The sequence below is a fragment of the Aegilops tauschii genome, chromosome 2 (genome assembly GCF_002575655.3).
Source record: "Aegilops tauschii subsp. strangulata cultivar AL8/78 chromosome 2, Aet v6.0, whole genome shotgun sequence".
Classification (NCBI taxonomy): Eukaryota; Viridiplantae; Streptophyta; class Magnoliopsida; order Poales; family Poaceae; genus Aegilops; species Aegilops tauschii.
Window position 1 is genome coordinate 34396969 of NC_053036.3, and position 18668 is coordinate 34415636.

The 18668-nt window shown below is 46.2% G+C and overlaps 1 protein-coding gene across 2 annotated transcripts; it reads left to right on the top strand.

Moving 5' to 3' along the window:
• The first annotated feature begins 6156 nt into the window (after nt 1-6156).
• On the top strand, nt 6157-7832 carry LOC109743195 (2-alkenal reductase (NADP(+)-dependent)-like). 2 transcript variants are annotated; one of them, XM_073509515.1, is made up of 5 exons: nt 6157-6393; nt 6464-6683; nt 6937-7103; nt 7247-7329; nt 7435-7832. In XM_073509515.1, exons 1-5 carry the CDS (start codon nt 6157-6159, stop codon nt 7811-7813), a joined length of 1086 nt encoding a protein of 361 aa, XP_073365616.1. In that variant the 3' UTR covers nt 7814-7832. The 2 variants fall into 2 exon arrangements, with proteins under 2 accessions (XP_073365616.1, XP_020157860.2); XM_020302271.3 differs by having other exon boundaries at nt 6506-6683.
• Nucleotides 7833-18668: the final 10836 nt, after the last annotated feature.

Consider the following 18668-nt stretch of genomic DNA (forward strand, 5'->3'; position numbering starts at 1 on the left):
TCACTGTCGTTCGATTCCAGAAGGATATGCTAGGGTGACGGTGGACGAAATAACGGAGGGATTTGAGGACCTCCAGCTTGACCACCCTACCGGTGAAGGGGAGACTCGGCTGGGTTCTGCTCTGAAGACTCCATGCCTATGGCGGAAGGAGCTCATCAACCTTCCGAACTGGACGCCTCCGGCGAGTAAGGGCACTCCGCCTCCTCCTCCGGCGAGTGATCAGGGCACTCAGCCTCCTTCTCCGGCGCGTGGCGGCACTCCGCCTCCTCCTCCGGCGAGTGATCAGGGCACTCAGCCTCCTTCTTCGGCGCGTGGCGGCACTCCGCCTCCTTCTCCGCCTGCGCCGGCGCGCCCGAGCAGCCAGCCTCCTCCTTCTCCGCCTCGTCAGCAAGGGCGGAAGAGACCCGCCGCCGCTCCGGCTGCTCCGGCGCGTCGTAGTCCTTCTCCTCCGCCTCGTAAGCAAGGAAAGAAGATAGCCGCAGCCGCTCCGTCTGCTCTGCCGGTGTCTAGCAGTACAGCCAGAGGCGGGAGGCAATACAGATTCGGTCCTTCTCTGAAGACTCCAGAGAAGTTACCATACGAGAGGACCAAGGAGGAAACCACGAAGATCGTGCGAGCCGAAGTGACGAACTTCTTTGAAGGGGTGAAAGCAAAGAAACATCCACCTCCGGAGGAGAAGGTAGATCCGGTGAAAGCGAAGCGCACTCTGGCTGCCCTGACAAAACCACCAAAGTCTCCGCCGAAAGGCAACTATGAGCGCATTATTGCAAAGACATTTGTCGAAGCGGAGCAGTCGGGAAGTACTGTCAGTGATCAAAGGTTAAAAGAACGACGAGCTGGGAAAAAAATGCCCAGCTCGGCGAACAAGCGAACCAATCGTGCCCCCCGCTCAAGGCGTCTAGCGACATCGTCGCTAATGATCCGAGGATGATGCCCGGTTATAGCAATCTTGGAGATTACCTGCCCGACGATGTACATTATGATTTCTTGGAGGTGGACGAACACAAATACCATTACGGGAAGCCTCTCGTCAAAGATGAAAGATCTCTAACAACGATGATGCGAAGATTATATGATTGGTACATGAAAACCTGCAGAGAGTCTGGGGGAGGGATATTTTGACGCTGAGAGTTAAAGAGGAGCATGACCTCGTTGGAATTGAACTGTTGAATGTTCCATTTGAGGAGTTCTTCCAGTTTTTCAATCAAAAGGCCCTCGATAAATCAACGGTCACTTGCTACTGTCTGTAAGTAGTACTACTTATGTCATTAAGTCTCTCTATATAGGTCAGCTCTTTCATTGCATGTATTTATAATTATCCTCTCTATATTATGCAGATTGAAGATCGCCGAATTGAAGAAAAGACAAATCGGTGATATTGGATTCATTAACACAAATCTCATAGATGCAACTGAGGTTAAATATCATGCCGAAAATACCGAGGACAACTTGCTACGATCGTTGGTAATAAATGAAAACAAAGATATAATACTCTTTCCTTACAACTTCAAGTGAGTGTTACTGTCTTGTGCATATTCGGTTTCCCTTATTAGTCCAGGTTATAGTAATATAATTGATGACTTATGCATGCGTGCGCAGCTTCCACTATATTCTCCTAGAGATTAAGCTTGAGCAGGGAGTAGTAACCGTCTTAGACTCGAGACGAAAAGATCCCCAGGACTATGCGGACATGGCTCAAATGCTCGAGAAGTAAGTTAAATCGATCATTATCCACCATATCAGCAACTTTGTTCATTTCCTGATATCAAGTAATTGTTTTCTTTGTCTGGCAGGGTTTGGAGAAAATTCACCAAAAAAGCTCCGGGACTGCCGAAGAAGCTGCAATTTAGACACCCGAAAGTAAGTACTATAGTAGCATGTTCCGCGCATCTCCTAGTGATTCAAGCGCTAGTTTCATCAATACCATTTAGCATGCTTGCTTATCAGTTTGATTGACCTCTATTTCTTGTAAAGTGGTTGTGGCAGGAACAAGGGAATGATTTCTGTGGATACTACGTTTGCGAGTCCATCCGCCACACGACCTGTGAGCGGGGCTACTCTGACGAACAATATGAAGTGCGTAAGCAATAATATTCATAATTTTATTTTATTACCATCATTTGTGTTGAGTTTCATTTATTCATATATATATGTATTGACCCCCTTATTAAAATTAGATCTTTCGAATGCGGGATGAACTCCTAGCACCAGATCGTATGCGAGCAATTCAAGAGGAATTGGCGGCATTCTTCCTTGACCACGTGATCGCTGAAAACGGAGAATACTATGTGGACCATGTGTTCATATATAATTAGGAGATTATATTGTAAGAGATAATTATTGTATATATGTAGCCGGTAGTGTCGGATAGATATACGAGAACTTCTTGTTCGACCAATCTCTCGGAGAAGGAGAGGTGGTCGATATCACTTCTCTCTGTATGCATATGTTCATGACGATCTTCTGTTTCCTTCATTTGCTTACTAGCTAGTGTATCTAGTCCTCTCTATACGTATATAGTACGTAGCGTCGACCAAGCACGGAGATAAGAGAGGACACTTCTCTCTATTAATTAGCTAGGTAACACAATATATGAAACACCTAAATTAACCCCCCAAAACCCCCAACCCCCCCTTAAAAAAAAAAACCCCAGCCCCTGAAATGCTGACGCGTGGATGTCTATTGGTCCCGGTTAGTGCCACCAACTGGGACCAAATGCCCTCCTGCCTGGGCTCACCGCAACGGCCACGTGGAGGCCCATCTGTCCCAGTTCGTGTAAGAACCGGGACTAAAGGGCTAGGGCATTAGTAACGATCCTTTAGTCCCCGTTCAAAAACTGGGACAAAACGCCCTTACCAACCGGGACAGATGACCCTTTTTCTACTAGTGCTAGCGCCTAGTAAGCAAAAAATGATTTCAGTTGGAAAACATAATTTCTGCTGAAGTAGCATGATATTTGCGACCAATCTGATTTGCTTCTATGTATTTTATTGAAGAAGAAAATCTTCACCAGTACCAACCAGAATGTTGGAACGAAACAGAAAGAAAAACTGTGTTGGTCATTGCCATAGCTGCAAGTCAATGAATTCTAAGATATTCTCCGACTCCAGAGGTACACCACCGTACATGCAATGCAAGCTACAGTCATGTTCATCTCTGAAAGATCTTAATTCACAAAAGGAGCACATTAGCAAACACCACCAAGTTGTGTCCAGACCATTTGCAATCAAAAGATGAGATGTGCACGGAAGGGGGTGGAGCTCACCACACCAGGCCAGTGGGTAGGAGGGAGTAGGCAGCCACAGCAACCATGTGGGAGGGCTCGTCCTTGTCCACCTGAAGCAGTAGGAGCAGCAGCTGGTCCAGATCCGAGCAACCTGCACAGAAAACAAAGGAAAGGAATCACAAGGAGGGGCATGAAGAAACTGACAAGACAAGGGAAGGAGGCGCGCACACCATGGTCGGAGGTCGCCGGAGATGGCCTGCAGCCGGCGCGCGTCCTTTCCTTGGAGGGTGAGGCGTCGGACCTCCACGGGTAGCTAGGGTTTCGGGCGTCTCAGTCCATGGCTGCAGCCGGGTCGGACCTCCATGGACGATCTCGAGGGATGGCGGCCCGCCGGTGCGGCTGCGGATCTGGGCGCTGCCCCCCTTGCCGCTGGATCCTTCCATTCCCTTCCCTCCCTTGAGAGAGGGAGAGAAGGTGAGGGGTAGGAGGAGGCCGCCGGCGGTGTCGCCATGGCCGGGCAGGGCTCCTCCCGCCTGCCCGCGACGGGAGGTGGCGGGGGCGGCAGCGACGGGCGGTGGCCTTTGAGGGAGGGGATCGGCGGCGGCTGCGAGGGCGAAGGATGTGGTGTGGCGTCGCTCGAGGGCAAAGGCTTCGGTCGCTCGAGGGCAACGTCTGGCTAATTTTCGTAGGTTAACCGTCGTAGATTTTTTTAGGACGATTTTCTGTCGATGAACCGTAGTGTTTCACAACGGGCCTCGTGGTAGCATACCTTTTTTTTGTCGGTCTCGAGGGCGGAAGGGGGGAATCGCTGGTTTGCGGGAGGTGGGATTGAGGACAAAAATTAACCGTCTCTGGTGGGACGAAAATTGACCGGCGGAGACTACCAACTGCTCCATTAGGAGTAGAGATTCATGCTCCAGCCAACTCATTCAAAAGTCCGAACTGATGGAGAGATGGGCAATATATTTCAACAGAGAGGTCTATAACTAACAAATGGGAGAAAAATACATACGTCGTCAAAGGGTTCTGTTTAACTGGCACGGAACATCCCAAACTGCAATTGCACATTGATGAATATTGATGTGCAAATTAGTCGACTTAAAATTAAATAGTCATTCTAGCGAAACCTCCCGATAATAATTACATTCATTATTTATAAATTTTAAAATGTTTTACCCGTTGAGAAAAATGCATATCATGGCCACTAATTTAAAACGATGGAAAAAGAATAAGAAGATTTCCGGACTAAATGTCAGGGAAGTACACAATACGTGAGGTACCAAGGATTGCTCTCTAGAGAAGCTTCCTCGTAGCCGTAGGTATAGTGATTACTTTCAGGCCAATTTTACCACCTGAAACACTGTCTTTGAGTCGCTGCTCAACTCCATGTTGATTTGTACACGAGAGAGTGTGACCAACAGTTCAAATGCATACAAAGAGTCTGTTAAATATCTTCCACAGAATAACTCGTGCTCTTGTTAATTTCATTTGGGAATTCCTCTCAAGCATGGAATGCGCCCGTCGGCCAATCGGCCGAGCATTGAATTTGTATGACTGTTCTAGCTATATTATAATTGTCCCGATCTGCATGATGAAGTTAGTTAGGTTCATCTAAAACACATGACATATAGCTGTAATAGTAATCTTAGAAGTATAAATACTGAGTGCTTCTTCACATTGAATCCGTTCTCAATTCTAACGCCATTGAGAATTTAAGAAGTTGATGCATATATTTCTCTATATTTAATAGTGTATGAAATATTGGAGTAAACCAAAAAGTAGAAGGCTTGAGGTTCCGGTTGTCTCCTACAATAGCAGTAACGTCTTGCCACCCTACTAATCCTTGCCACTCTAGTACACACTAGGTACAACCGGGTACATGAGGATGAAGAAATACCCAGCCAGTATGACTAGCACCTTGAAGAGGTGCAACTACTCTTCCTGGTGGTCATCGTTCCAGTGAGGATGGAGTAGCCGGTCTTGTCCAAGTAATCGATACCATATTCATGCTCTATCCGGAGGAGCACATCGAACGTACGAGTGAGCAGGTTGCACATGGCCGGGAGTTCATTGTTCGTAAGGTCAGGGTCGACGCTGGTGCGGACGCGCAACGAGGAAGCCGTGGCGCGAGACAAGGGGCACCACATGGTCAAAGAAGCCAGGATTGTCTAAGTTGGGGATGAAGGAGCTGAGAGACCGGCAATTAGGGCCCCCAAAGCCTCCACGGATGCCCCAAACCAATCTGATATGCAAGCAATGCATAATCGTGTTTTGTTAAGGGGTGTATAGAATGCTAATTGCAGGTGGTGATAACATTATCTATTTTTTCCCTCTGAAAACACACATGACAAAATTATTGCATTGTTTGCATTTGAACCGAAGTTTGGCCTTGTGCCTTCAAATCACAGCCTGAGGATTTTGATTTCTTGCCATTCGATTTTGATTTGGGTGCAAAGCGGAACTCTCGGGCCTCAGCCGTCGTCTGGTGGCTCTCTCTTGGCAGACTCGTATCGCTGCTCTCCTTTCTTGCCAAAAGACACACTGATCATCAGGTTCGGACATGTGTCTCTTCATCAAGTAATCCAAGGGTGTATAGCATGTGGAGGATTTTGTTTTTGTTCCTGCTCATCCAAGGCCACAATGGCCCCACAGCTCACAGATAAGGTCTTGTTTGTAATCTGCTGGCCGTTTGTCGTATCTTTCTTGTGTTGATGATCGATGCCGCGGCGGAGAGGACGAGTTGCTCTGGCCTGGCGGAGAGGACGAAGCCAGTTTTATCTGCAGGCCGGCCGGCTGCTCCCACCACCCGCTCGATCTTCACCCGCCACGCCCACGCACGAAATATACCCACCCAAACGCGTTTGATATCTGAAAACCACGAGCTGATCGGTACGGCAGGGAACGTGCGTCCTGTAGCGGCGGAGGAAGCAATGGAGGCGGCAGTAGCGGCGGAGGTGAGCAACAAGAGGGTGATCCTGAAGCGGCACGTGACGGGGTTCCCCACCGAGGACGACATGGAGGTCGTCACGGCGACGGTGAGCCTGGCCGTCCCGCCCGGGTTGGCGGCGGTGGTGGTGAAGAACCTCTACCTCTCTTGCGATCCCTACATGCGCAGGCGGATGACCAAGCACTCGGAGCCCAGCTACCCGGAATTCGTCCTCGGGGAGGTACCGTATTTATTTTGAAAAGCATATGCATGGTCTCAGCCTTTCTTTCCTGAATCCTGTTTCCCCACAGGAAGACTTACATTTTTGTGTCTCCGTGAATCCTTCCTACCAGGTTATAACTACTTTTGGCGTGAGCAAGGTGGTAGAATCCGGGCACCCGGATTTCAAGGCAGGTGATCTGGTGTGGGGAATGACAGCATGTGAAGAATACACCTTGATCACTAAGCTTGGGTCGATTTTCAAGATCAACCATCCTGAATTACCGCTGTCGTACTACGCAGGTGTTCTTGGTGAGTTAACTTTTAATTTTATTCGTCGCAAGCTAATCTAATCACTGTTATACATTTTCGTTATTCTGGAACCGGAGAGTTACGGTTTATTTTCTTGGTAGTAGACCATAGTCTGTTATAATCAATCACATAATTAAGGTACTAGTCCATCCTAGAAGCTTGATAATCACTTGTGTCTGCTACTTTTGATCATAATTAACAGCTGATACACTGGTAGATTCTTCCCCTAACTGCCTTTTTTCTAAAAATTTAGGCATGCCTGGCCTTACTGCATTTTCTGGATTCTTCAACGTGGCCAAGCCAAAAAAAGGCGACTATGTCTTTGTATCGGCGGCATCAGGCGCCGTCGGACAGCTTGTTGGGCAGCTTGCCAAGATCACAGGCTGCTATGTGGTTGGCAGTGCTGGTTCTGATGAGAAGGTTTGTACATGCTCGTTTTCTCTTCTCCTCCGGTTGTGCACATCCCCAGTCTTGGCAATTTCTCAATGATCCCCGAAATTGAATATGTTTCACAACATCAGTAATACAACATTTTCCATGTAATAAAATTGCCTTCTCCTCAGGTCAACCTCCTGAAAACAAAGTTTGGATTCGACGATGCCTTCAACTACAAGAAGGAGCATGACCTCAACGCCGCGCTAAAGAGGTTAATTGCAAGCCCATTTCCTTGCCATACCACCGTGTTCCATCTTCCAATGCTTTGGGCCAATTAACCAGAAGTATTTGGTGTCATAATGCTTTGTTCTCGTAGGTGCTTCCAGCAGGGCATCGACATCTACTTCGACAATGTTGGTGGCACGATGTTAGATGCGGCACTACTCAACATGAGGCTGCACGGGCGGGTGGCCGTGTGCGGGATGATCTCGCAGTACAACTTGGAGCATCCTGAGGGTGTGCGCAACCTCGCATGCGTCGTCACCAAGCGCATCCGCATAGAGGGGTTCCGAGTGATAGAGTACTTCGGCACCTACCGCAAGTTCGAAGAGGAGATGGCGGGTCACCTCAAGGAAGGAAACATTACATACATGGAGGATGTCGCCGAGGGGATCGAGAAGGTGCCGGCGGCACTTGTCGGGCTCTTCTACGGGCGCAACATCGGAAAGCAGTTGGTGGCCATTGCACCAGAGTGACATCACATGCTAGAATGTTAATTCGGGGGAAAACAATGTCCTGAAACATTACTTTGCTGAAATATGTAGTTCTGTTTTAACAGAAAAAGCTAAGTTGGTAAATGTTAACTTGGGTGTTAATGATATGAATGTTTCCAAAAATAGTAGAATTATGAATATTGACTCCTCTAGGATGCAAACTTTCCAAAATGAGGTTTTCTTCCTACTAGTATTGATCTTACTACGGAAGATGTTTTACAAGAGAATGCAATGAACATTAACAACATTGAAACTAAAGCTGAATTTGACAGCCTTTTTCAACATTCTTTATGCTCTATGCATACGGATATTGTTGGTGATTGTGATCTACTCCCTTTGTTCCTAAATATAAGCCTTTTTAGATATTTCAATACGGAGTACATACGGATATATATAGACGTATTTTAGAGTATAGATTCATTCATTTTGCTCCATATGTAGTTTATATTGGAATCTCTAAAAAGACTCAAATTTAGGAATGGAGGGAGTAAGTGGTTACGAGTTCAAAAAAAGTGTTGGTTCGGAACATATGTTAAACAAAATATATATGAAAAATGACTATAATGACATACATCAGACGGAACATTAGATGGTTGAATAACACCGACGGGCTTCAAATGGTTAGCGATACTCTCAAAGTTCATGATCCCTGCATTATTGTGTTGTCAGAGACAACAAAGAGGATTTTTAGTCTTGGTGTTCTTAATTTGCTAATAAGCACTCTGGTTATTGGCCAACAGATTTAATAAAAGAGGATTGCCACTAGGCAGTTCACCTGGGCCAATAACAAAAATAATTTGGTGACAGCTACTCGTTACATAGTGTTTATGCCAACATACTAGGACACGCATTTGTCGTTAGCAGCTATTTCTGCCTTAACAAGGATTGGTAGTGACCATACCCCTTTTTCCTTGATTTTCGATAGTAAAATCTTCAGGTTTGAGAAATGGTGATTGGATATTGAGGAGTGTACTCTGGTGGTCACTAGATCATGGAATTCGTTTTGCCATTTGGGAGACCCTGTAGATGTTTGCAACTTCAAGATTAGAAGGTGAAAAAAAACTTTAAGTGGTTGGAATATTAATGGGAAGACGGCTTAAAACATTGTTGATTAAGTCGCTTGGATATTCTTTCTAAAACACAACCTCTGCTTCAAGAGGACAAAATGAGAATGAGATGTATTAGTGGGGAGCTTAACAAGATTTAGAAGATGGGAGAAATTAAAGTAAAGTTAAGAGAGAGAGAGAGAGAGATTTTGGAAGGAGATAGAAATAAAACTTACTTTCATGACGTAGCCAATCAAAAAGAATAAAAAAGAGGATAACCTCTCTAGAGGGGCCTAATGGTATAATTTGTAACACACCTGAGGTAACAATGAGTTATTATAAAAAATCATTTTGGCAAAGAGAATAAAATCCCAATACATAGTGAATGGTTTTTGGTGTGTGGAAAATATGGTCAATAGGGAAGAGAATGAGATGTTGGATAGGGAATTCATGGAAGAGGATATAAGGAAGATGTCGTGTAGCTTGAATTTTATCTCTGAAGATTATGAGATGGTGTGAAAATGCACAGTTCTTAGATGTATAATGCTCAATCCTTATGTTTTTATCAACTTTAGGGGGGTTACGTCTGTTTTTGTGCTTGCTGTTCGGAAACTCAGTATTCCTGACAGGGACGGCGTCCTTCGATCAAGGATGAGAGGGCAGGGGTGCCCTCTTCGGAGGCAGCATCGGAAGGTGGGACAACATAGGCCCTTGGGAGTTGATGGAGCGTGGCTTTCCTCCGGTGATGAATTACTCCCTTGTCGCGGTCGTGTTGTTGGCATGATCTGAGGCCGGCGTTTGCTGTTCCGTAGTGTTTGTATCTTGTCGATTTTCTTCTTCTTCTTCTTTTCTTTTCCTTTCTTGTTGCTGGCTGTAATGTGTGGTGGTTGCTTTATATATAAAACGGGGCGAAAGCCTTTTTCGATAAACTCAGTATTCCTCCTAGACCTCAGATGGTTTTGTGGCTGTTGTGATATAACAAGTTGCTCACTACAGAGAACTTGGTCAAAAGATAAATCGCTGTGGGGGCGGGGGGCGGGGGGGGGGGGGGGGGGGGGTGTTCTCCTGTTACCCCCCGTTGGCATTTCGCCGAGCACACGGCATGCACTCCCTCAGGTGCATACTCCACCTTCCCTTGTCCACCAGGACCTCCTCATACGACCCCCGCCTGTTGGGTCAAATGGACTCACGGCGCACTGACGATCACCGGAGACAAGAAACTACGGCGAGAGGAAAGACATAAGAGCTTTGGTGGCGCACAAACACCTCGCCGCATCGACGGCTTTTCTGCTTTTTAACCTCGAGCACGAACTCGATTCAACAATTACAGAGGGGAAGATTGGGGCTCTTATACACGCGTACGCACACGCTACACCACGCCCACTCCTCGCACCACACGCACACTCCGTGCACGACCTGCGTGCCCCGGCCCGCACGCTCGTCGCGCCCAGACGCGATCAACGCGGCCGGCTGCAGTGCGTCCCCACGCACGCGACTCGCTCTGCCGGGAAAATATCCTATGATACGGTTCAGACTATGATACCGTGCTCGGGGACAGCATGGAGCGTGGCATCAGATCTGCATGCAAGATATAGGATCAACTGACTTGTTTATTTGCATATGCCCACCTGGATATTTTGCGGCTAGCTCCCCACCCCTGCTCCTCCTCTCAAGAAGCTGTGCATACTTGCAAAATCATTACAGCTCTGCACCTTCCTCACCCATAGGTCCTGCAGGGCATAAGATTTTGATTCTACCAAGTGATTATCTAATTGTACCCAGGAAGAAATGATGTGTAAATTTGCTTGGTACCATAGAGTTTACTATCAAACCCATGGGAAAAATAATTTATTAAAGAAACATTTTAAAGTTATTCGAAGATATAACCATGAAACCATAGAAGAAGCTAGGCTCCACGAAAATTTGAGATCAATGCAAACTAAATTTCACTTGATGTTTTTTTAGTTTTTCTTTTTCTTGCAGCTCCATGGATAATTATATATTGTTAGATACCTGTAAAAAATTGTATACTTTATCCTGACATGCACACATTTATTATATTGTTACTCGCTTCACTCTAATGAATAAGGCATGCATGCTTTCCCAATCCAATTTTGACTGCAAATTACATCAATAATATATATTTTTGTGACTTCAAAAATATTACATTAAAAAGTTCTTTAAAATATGAATTCTTTTTTTCGGGTTCTTTCAAATATGAATTCAACGGCATGACTTCTATTCAAATATAAAATACATATGATTGGTCTATTTTTTTATCAAAGTGGATTTTGAGGTACGTACGCATTTTATTCAAATTGGAGGGAGTATTAAATGGCACACACCGATTGTTTCCAAATGAACTGAACTAGTACTCGATAATTACAAGCAAAAGTAATCCCTGTTTTGCGTTGCTCACTTCTCTTGAAAGCTGCAACACTTTTTATTATTAATATGATCTGTAACTTCTTAATTCACTTGTGTCCCAGTGACAGAAATGTCCCGGGCAGAAAATTAGAGGTGAATATACCTTGGGCACAGATCCAACGGACCACACCGGATCATGGTATCATATGAATGTCGGTATCACTGGATATGCACTCTCGCTTTGCCTACGCCTATCTCGCTAACGCACTCACACATGCATGCACGCAACGCACACATACGACCGGGCCCGGCTCTGCGGACCCGACCTGACGCGCCCACGCAGGTCTGCACCGCGCCGGACCCGACCTAGTGCACGCACGCCGGTCGCCACTGTGCCTAGGTCACGGCTTATTCCCCCACCGCCGTCAATCATCCCTCGGCTGCGGCTACTAGAGACGACGAGTGGAACGGCGCATGGGAGACCACATGGTCCTCGAGATGCGTGTCGTCCTCCCCCTAGGGCGACTCGGGCGGCCAGAAACCTAGCCGCCGCCGCCGTAAACTCCCTCCTCCTCTCCCTCCGCCGCCACCGGAAGACGCCGCCGGGCTAAGGCCGGGGGCCGACGGCGGTGGCGGGGGATCTCCTCTCTCGTGCGTCTCCGGGGTGGGGCGGACCCCAAGGCGTGTGGTGGCGCGACCGATCTGGGATCTGCGGCGCGGCGGATGGTTGCAGGCGGCGGGAGGCCGGCCCGTCCTCGGACGGTGACGGCTTGCCGTGGCGGAGGCCAGGGCTGCGGGCGCTGCGGATGGCCCTTCGGGCGGCGGCGGCGGACGGCGGCGGCCGGCTTGGCTGCGGTGGCGTGCATGCTGCCTTCAGATCGGCGACGGCGGCATGGAGGGCCTGGTGGTCTCGTCGGCGGCACCTCCGTTCAGATCTGTTCTGACCGGTGCAGCCGGCGGTGGTGGTCATCTCTTCCGTCAGAGGTGGTTGGCCTGAGGCTGGGTGTTCGGATCTCGGGATCCGTCATCTGGCACCAGCTGCGAGTCGGGGAGACGTAGTTGCCGGTGAAAACTGAGCCGACGGCGGCCGATGGCGGTGTTCCATGTCGTTACCTTGATGAAGGCATCATCATGTGACTACCGTCGACCCACTCGTATTGCTCCGGGGGAAACCCTAGGATCTGGTGTTCCAGACCGGACGATGGCGGCACTGCGGTGTCGTTTCTCTCTTGGGAGCATCGTTTTGTGGAGCAGCGCTAGAAGTCAGAGGCAGGAGGTGGAGCGGCTTCGTCTTGCACGGAGCTTCGGTGGAGATGTCAAGTCATGTCTGACCGACAGGTGCTACGCCTGGTCATGCCTGGTCGGCAGGTGCTACGCACGACAGATCCTCCAAGGGCTTCAAGCTGTGTCGGTTGGTGATACTTGGCAGCATGGCGCTGAGGTGTATCAGTGGCGACCGCGACGTGTTCAGCTGTTTGCGCGCAGGAAGGAGGTGCCGTTGGGCGCCGTGGTGGCGTCAACGATAGCTGGACCGAGCAAGGGTGATGCATCAATACAGTTCTGAAGATGGAGCCGTGGCAGTTGGCGGCGGCGGCCTCTGAGAGCACGCCGGGCCAGTGTGTGCCCCAGACCCGGCAAGTGGCTAGGTTGGGGTCTCAGGTCTTAGATGTTAGGCTTGGCTGCGATGTCTGTTTGGTATTAGGCCCAGACTATCTGCGCCCCTTCATCAACTAGCTAGGTGTAGCGACAGTTTGTTGCTTAGACGGCAGCTTTAGTCTTACTGTTGTATCACTTTGTAAGGTCTTGTGAGAATAATTAATAAAGTGACCGTATGCATCGTCCAGATGCAGAGGCCGGGGGTCATCCTTCTTTTCTAAAAAAAAAGAACAATGTTCTAACTCCTTTGCCAACAATACTTGACGAAGACCTCTGGTACTTTGTCCTCCATTGATGCTCCAGCCGCTGCTTTTGTTCTGGAATCCAATGATGGATATCGCCTCATCTGACATTGCTTGCAATGGTTGCGGCTACCCGCAGACGGCTTATTTATTCACTTGCATTACTTGCACTTCTTTTTAGAAAACTATATATATGTGCAACTTATAAGTTTCAAAAATATGTAATTGTGTATCGCAAACTCTTACAATTGAAATCACTCACATTTTTGTTGCAACATTATATTTCATGAATCATGCTCTGAAAATTAGTATATAGCAAGTCCCCTATTTACAAACTTTGGAATTCCGTCTCTTTAACAAAATCTTATCGCATCTGGGATGTACATGATACGGATACATAGTTTGTAATAGTTGAGCAAGGGGACTAATCGCCGTGGAGAAATTTGTCGTGAACCATGTGTTCCGTGCAGATTCCCTGTTCCCTGGGGAACATGGTGACACGGACCACGGGGTCTTCATTGTCATTCATCCTCCGGCGGAGCAGCCATAGCCTGTGCAACATGGACCACCGGGTCTGTTATCATTCATCCTCCGGCGGGGCAGCGATAGCCTGAACTGCTCCTCCATCTCCTAAAAATCCACTTGAGTGCAACGCTTGCTTGACGGCGTGGTGATGCTTTACATGCAGGGCCGGTCTTGTGATTTTGGGGGCCTGGGGCGAAACTAGAACTCGGGGCCCCTTGTATTATACAAAATTTATAATAATAGCAATGGATACGAGATTTATAACAATCTCGCCTACGCTCCTATAGCTATCGCTGCAACTGTATCTACGAGGATGATCCTTTTTGTGAGATCCACAAGTGTTGGCCCATGATAAGTTGTGTTATTTCGACATTGTATGTTGGGTACGGTACTTTCTCTGTCCAGATTTATTAGTCCTTGTTGGGTTTTAAATCTACTTTTAACCTAACATTTGATTAATAAACTACTCCCTCTGTAAACTTTTAAAAGATATAGTGATCTAAACGATCTTATAAGTTTACGGATGGAGTATATGCTATATATCACAAAATATAGATCATTTAAAACATTATTTGAAATCTTACCCAATGATACTTTTTTTTGCATATAACTCATATTTTTTACGAGTTAAATTCTAACCAAATTTATACTCAACATTTGAGGGGGCCTAATAAATTCAAATGGAGGAATTTTGCATTAGCATGTGGCGTAGCCCTCACATTCTATTTGGATTCTAACTAATATACACAAATACAAAATGGTACGAAAAGACACTTAGATAAAATCAAAAATATATATTTTTAGGTTGAATGACACATGCGAAAGTAAATTAGTCAGTCAGCAATATAAGTGAGATTGTGAGAAACGGTAATAAACCAAGCGATCAGCTTGGTAAGCTACCTACAAAAAATTGCAATCAATTGGGAAAAAACAAAACGGTAATATGATATACCTGAGAACGACTGGATCTCGGACGACGGTGCTCGGCGATGACGCACGGTGGACTGGTTCGTGGCCTTGGCGGGAGGCGCTCGGCCATGTGCAATGGCTTCCAACGATTGGAGCCTAGAATAGGCATCACCTCAGCCTTGAGCAACCCATTGATTCAGAGATCGTTGCGGCCGATAGAAATAGAAATCGCTAGATCGGGGCTTGGAGATATGGAATAACGATCTGAATTGAAAGGAGAATGAACTACATCTGTACATGACGACATACACCTACAGATCCACTAGATGAGGTATAGCTACCATAGAAGAAGGGAAGCTGTGTCTGCGTCCGTGACTTGCGCCTGCGAAATTGAAGGAAATCCGCGTCAGCGGGCTGTGCGATGCCTGCGTCCCTGGCCTTCCTCGCGGCCGGCTACGTGCGTGCCTTCGGGAGGGGGCCCCTTGACCTTGGGGGCCCGGGGCGGTCGCCCCCTGCCCCCCCTCAGGGCCGGCCCTGTTTACATGGTACCCCCACCCTGCACCCTGTGCCATGGGATAGCTCGGCGGCCAGCATCCAGCAGGCAGCCTGTATGTGAAGGGGCTGACAGTGCCTCGCTGCTCATTTGGTGTCTACTATGCGGTGCACATCAGGGTAGTATCGCGCGGAGCAGGTTTTGATAAGAATATTTGGGGACATCATTTTGGAGCAGGTGCTGGTTGGAGGGGCCAAGAGGTGGAACAGTGTTGTATCTACCGCATCGACGATGGCAGATCCTGGCGGCGTGGCGCAAAGGGGTTCCGGCGATGGACACGTGTTGATTGATGAACGTGTGCATGATGATTGTGCTGTTTGGTGTCGTGATGACGTCGACAACAGTAGGGCCTGGCAATGTGAATGCGTTGATCCCTCATCAAGGTGGGACGACAGAAAATTATGGTGACAGATTCTAGATTGTGCCCATGCGGTGCGCGCAAGGGTCTGCTAGACCGGTTGGTGCTCTCGGCTCGCCGTTGGACGGCTTGGTGAGGCCACCGGTTTAGATGGTGTGCGTTGATGCAAGATCAGAACACATCATCAAGCTTGTAGGTGTAGTGACAGAACTTGCTAGGAAGATGGTTTTGAGTTGATCCATGTATTTGTTTTGCATTGCTTTGTCGAATTATATATAATAATAAAGATGGTTGTGTGCATCCTTGGATGCAGAGAGGCAGTGGGGTTTCAACCCCCTTTTCTAAAGAAAAACATACGTGTAACGGCTAAACATAGTTTAACTTATCTGGCATGTAGCTATACATACAACACAAGAAAATACTGAATTCATCAGTGTTGCCTGTTTTTCGGTTCGTCCCGGCGAACTGTATGCTTGTTTGCTTTGTGACACAAGGAACTACGACGCGTAATTAAAGTATTTAGTGTATTTATAGTACATGTTGAACTCACAACTGTTACTTACAAACTCATAACTCTACATTTTACTCTCACATGAATTGTATTTTTATTTGTGAAACCTCGCTTGAAACATGGTGAAATACAAGCATGGTACAACTTAATGCATGATCCAGTTAGGTGATTACTTCTGGTACATATAGTTGGAAGTAAAGGCACATGCAGTGCATGATTTGCCTAACTAGAAACACCTACATTTCGCATTATAGCCATTGGTTTGACCTATGCAGATTTTCACCGGCTTTTCTCCAACTTGATGTATATGACTGCTCATCACCTTCATGCTCATTTGTTCAACATGAGAGAGTGGGAGCAACAATACAAGCGCATGACGAATTTGTTACTATATTACGAGCCTTCTAATTCAACACAATTTATTGGTGGGCATTTTCTCATGCATAAATGTGCTCGTCTGCCAACCGGTTGAGCATAGAAGCCATGATTATTCGAGATGTATGACTGCAATTCAGGATGACAAAGCTAGGAAGGTTCACCAGTCATATGACTAAATATAGCTACAATAGTTAGTGTACTAGTATAAATACGAAGCACTTCTCCACATTTAACCCGATCTAATCATGGAAAATTAAGAAGCGGACACATATATTTCACCATATTTTATAAAGTATGAGATATTGGAGTAGACCAAAAGATAAAAGGTTTGAGGTTGGAGTTGTCTCCTGCGGCTGCATGAACGCCTCGTCTTCCATATGTGCTTTGGCTCACCGGGAAACCTAAACGTCTGTTACCTTGGTTGTAAACGAATTCTAATAGGTTGGTGTCTCGAAGGAAATAAGGCAAATAGCCTTCCTGGTACTTGGTGAAGATCACCATGTCCTACAATTATGAGACTGGTTAGCGGTGCTCAAGAGTGGTGTAATCTGGAAGCGGATGGAAAGGCTTCAATCCAGATTCTAAGGTTCAAAAAAGAAAAAAAAACATTCCAATACCCAAGGAGCCTGGTAATGGTATTTACATGCAGATGCTCAACTGTGTACATTCACCACGCTCAAAGAGAAACTTTCTGATTGGTTGGTACTGATCTACTTAATCTCTGTCCAAGGAGGAGCTACTACTTTCCTTACTACTGCAGGTTGTGCTACCGCTACATTGTTCATCGTCCATCGTTAAGAGGCCCAGGCTTACAATAGGCCATGAGGCTGATTGCGTTGGGTAACTCGCCTGCTCCTGGTCTTCTGATGGTTCAGAGTGAATTGCAAAAAACATCAACATTGAAGGGTAGGTTTGCACGAACCACAAGTCTACGGAATTGTGCCCAAAACCACTAATTTTTTCTTCTAAATTTTTGCAAAAAACACTAGTCGAACGGTTTGGTCGTTTTAAGTCAGATTATGACATGTGGGGCCCGTTTTTGTTGACATAGCAGTTTTGGGCTAGCCAGTTTGTTCACATGATGTTCTTCTTTTACAACCTATCAGAGAGCAAATGGATAATGGAGGAAGACAATATATTATTGTCTTTATGTAGCAATGTGATTCCAGGCTGATGTTCTTTTTAAAAATATATTTTAAGTGACAAACATTATGTATCCATTTAAAATATACATGTTTTGAAACACTATTATTTATTTTCTGACATGGTTGCACGTGCAAACTTACTAGTATAATAAAGATATTGTGTGCATTTTTTGAATGGAGAGAGGCAGGGGGTTTCAACCCCTTCTCCCTAAAAAGACATATGTGCAATGGTAAAACATTGTTTAACTTATCTGGCATGTAGTTATACTTACAACACAAAAAATACTGTATTCATCCGTGCTGCTTGATTTTCGGTTCGTTCCCGCCAGCTGTATGCTTGCTTGCTTTGTGGCACAAGAAACTACGTATGGCGTAATTAAGGTATTTAGTGTATTTGTAGTACATGTTGAAATCACAACTGTTACTCACAAACTCATAACCATATTTACTCTCGCATGAATTGTATTTTTATTTGTGAAACCGGGCTTCCCTTGAAGCATGGTCCAGTTAGGTAATTACTATTGGTACATATAGTTGGAAGTAAAGGCACATGCCTAACAAGAAACACGTACAATTTGCATCATGGCCGTTGGTTTGACCCATGCAGATTTTCACCGGCTTTTTTCCAACTAGATGTATGACTACTCATCACCTTCATGCTCATTTGTTCACATGAGAGAGTGGGAGCAACAATACAAGCGCATGATGAATTTGTTACTCTCTCCGTCCCAAAATAAGTGATTCAACTTTGCACTAACTTTGTACTAAGGTTAGTACAAAGTCGAGTCACTTATTTTGGGACGGAGGGAGTACAATATTACGAGCCTTCTAAAGTACTCCCTCCATTTCAGAACTACCAAAACGTCATATATTTATGAACGAAGGGAATATATCTTTAACACAACTTTTTTTGCGAGAAATCTTTAACAATTTATTGGTGGGCATTTCATCCACTTGAAATTTCTCTCATGCATAAATGCGCTCATCTGGCAACCGCTTCAGCATAGAAGCCATGACTATTCAAGATGTATGACTGCCCTTCGGATGATAAAGTTAGGAAGGTTCACCAAAGTCATATAACTATATATAGCTACAGTAGTTAGCGTACTAGTATAAATACGAAGCACTTCTCCACATTGAACCCATT

Excerpts from the sequence above, each read along its gene's own strand:
- LOC109743195 (XM_073509515.1), top strand. The coding sequence starts at position 6,157 with ATGGAGGCGGCAGTAGCGGCGGAGGTGAGCAACAAGAGGGTGATCCTG. Across the intron at positions 6,684-6,936 it reads GTACTACGCAGGTGTTCTTG|GCATGCCTGGCCTTACTGCA; the intron begins GTGAGTTAACTT and ends CTAAAAATTTAG. Across the intron at positions 7,330-7,434 it reads CTCAACGCCGCGCTAAAGAG|GTGCTTCCAGCAGGGCATCG; the intron begins GTTAATTGCAAG and ends TTGTTCTCGTAG.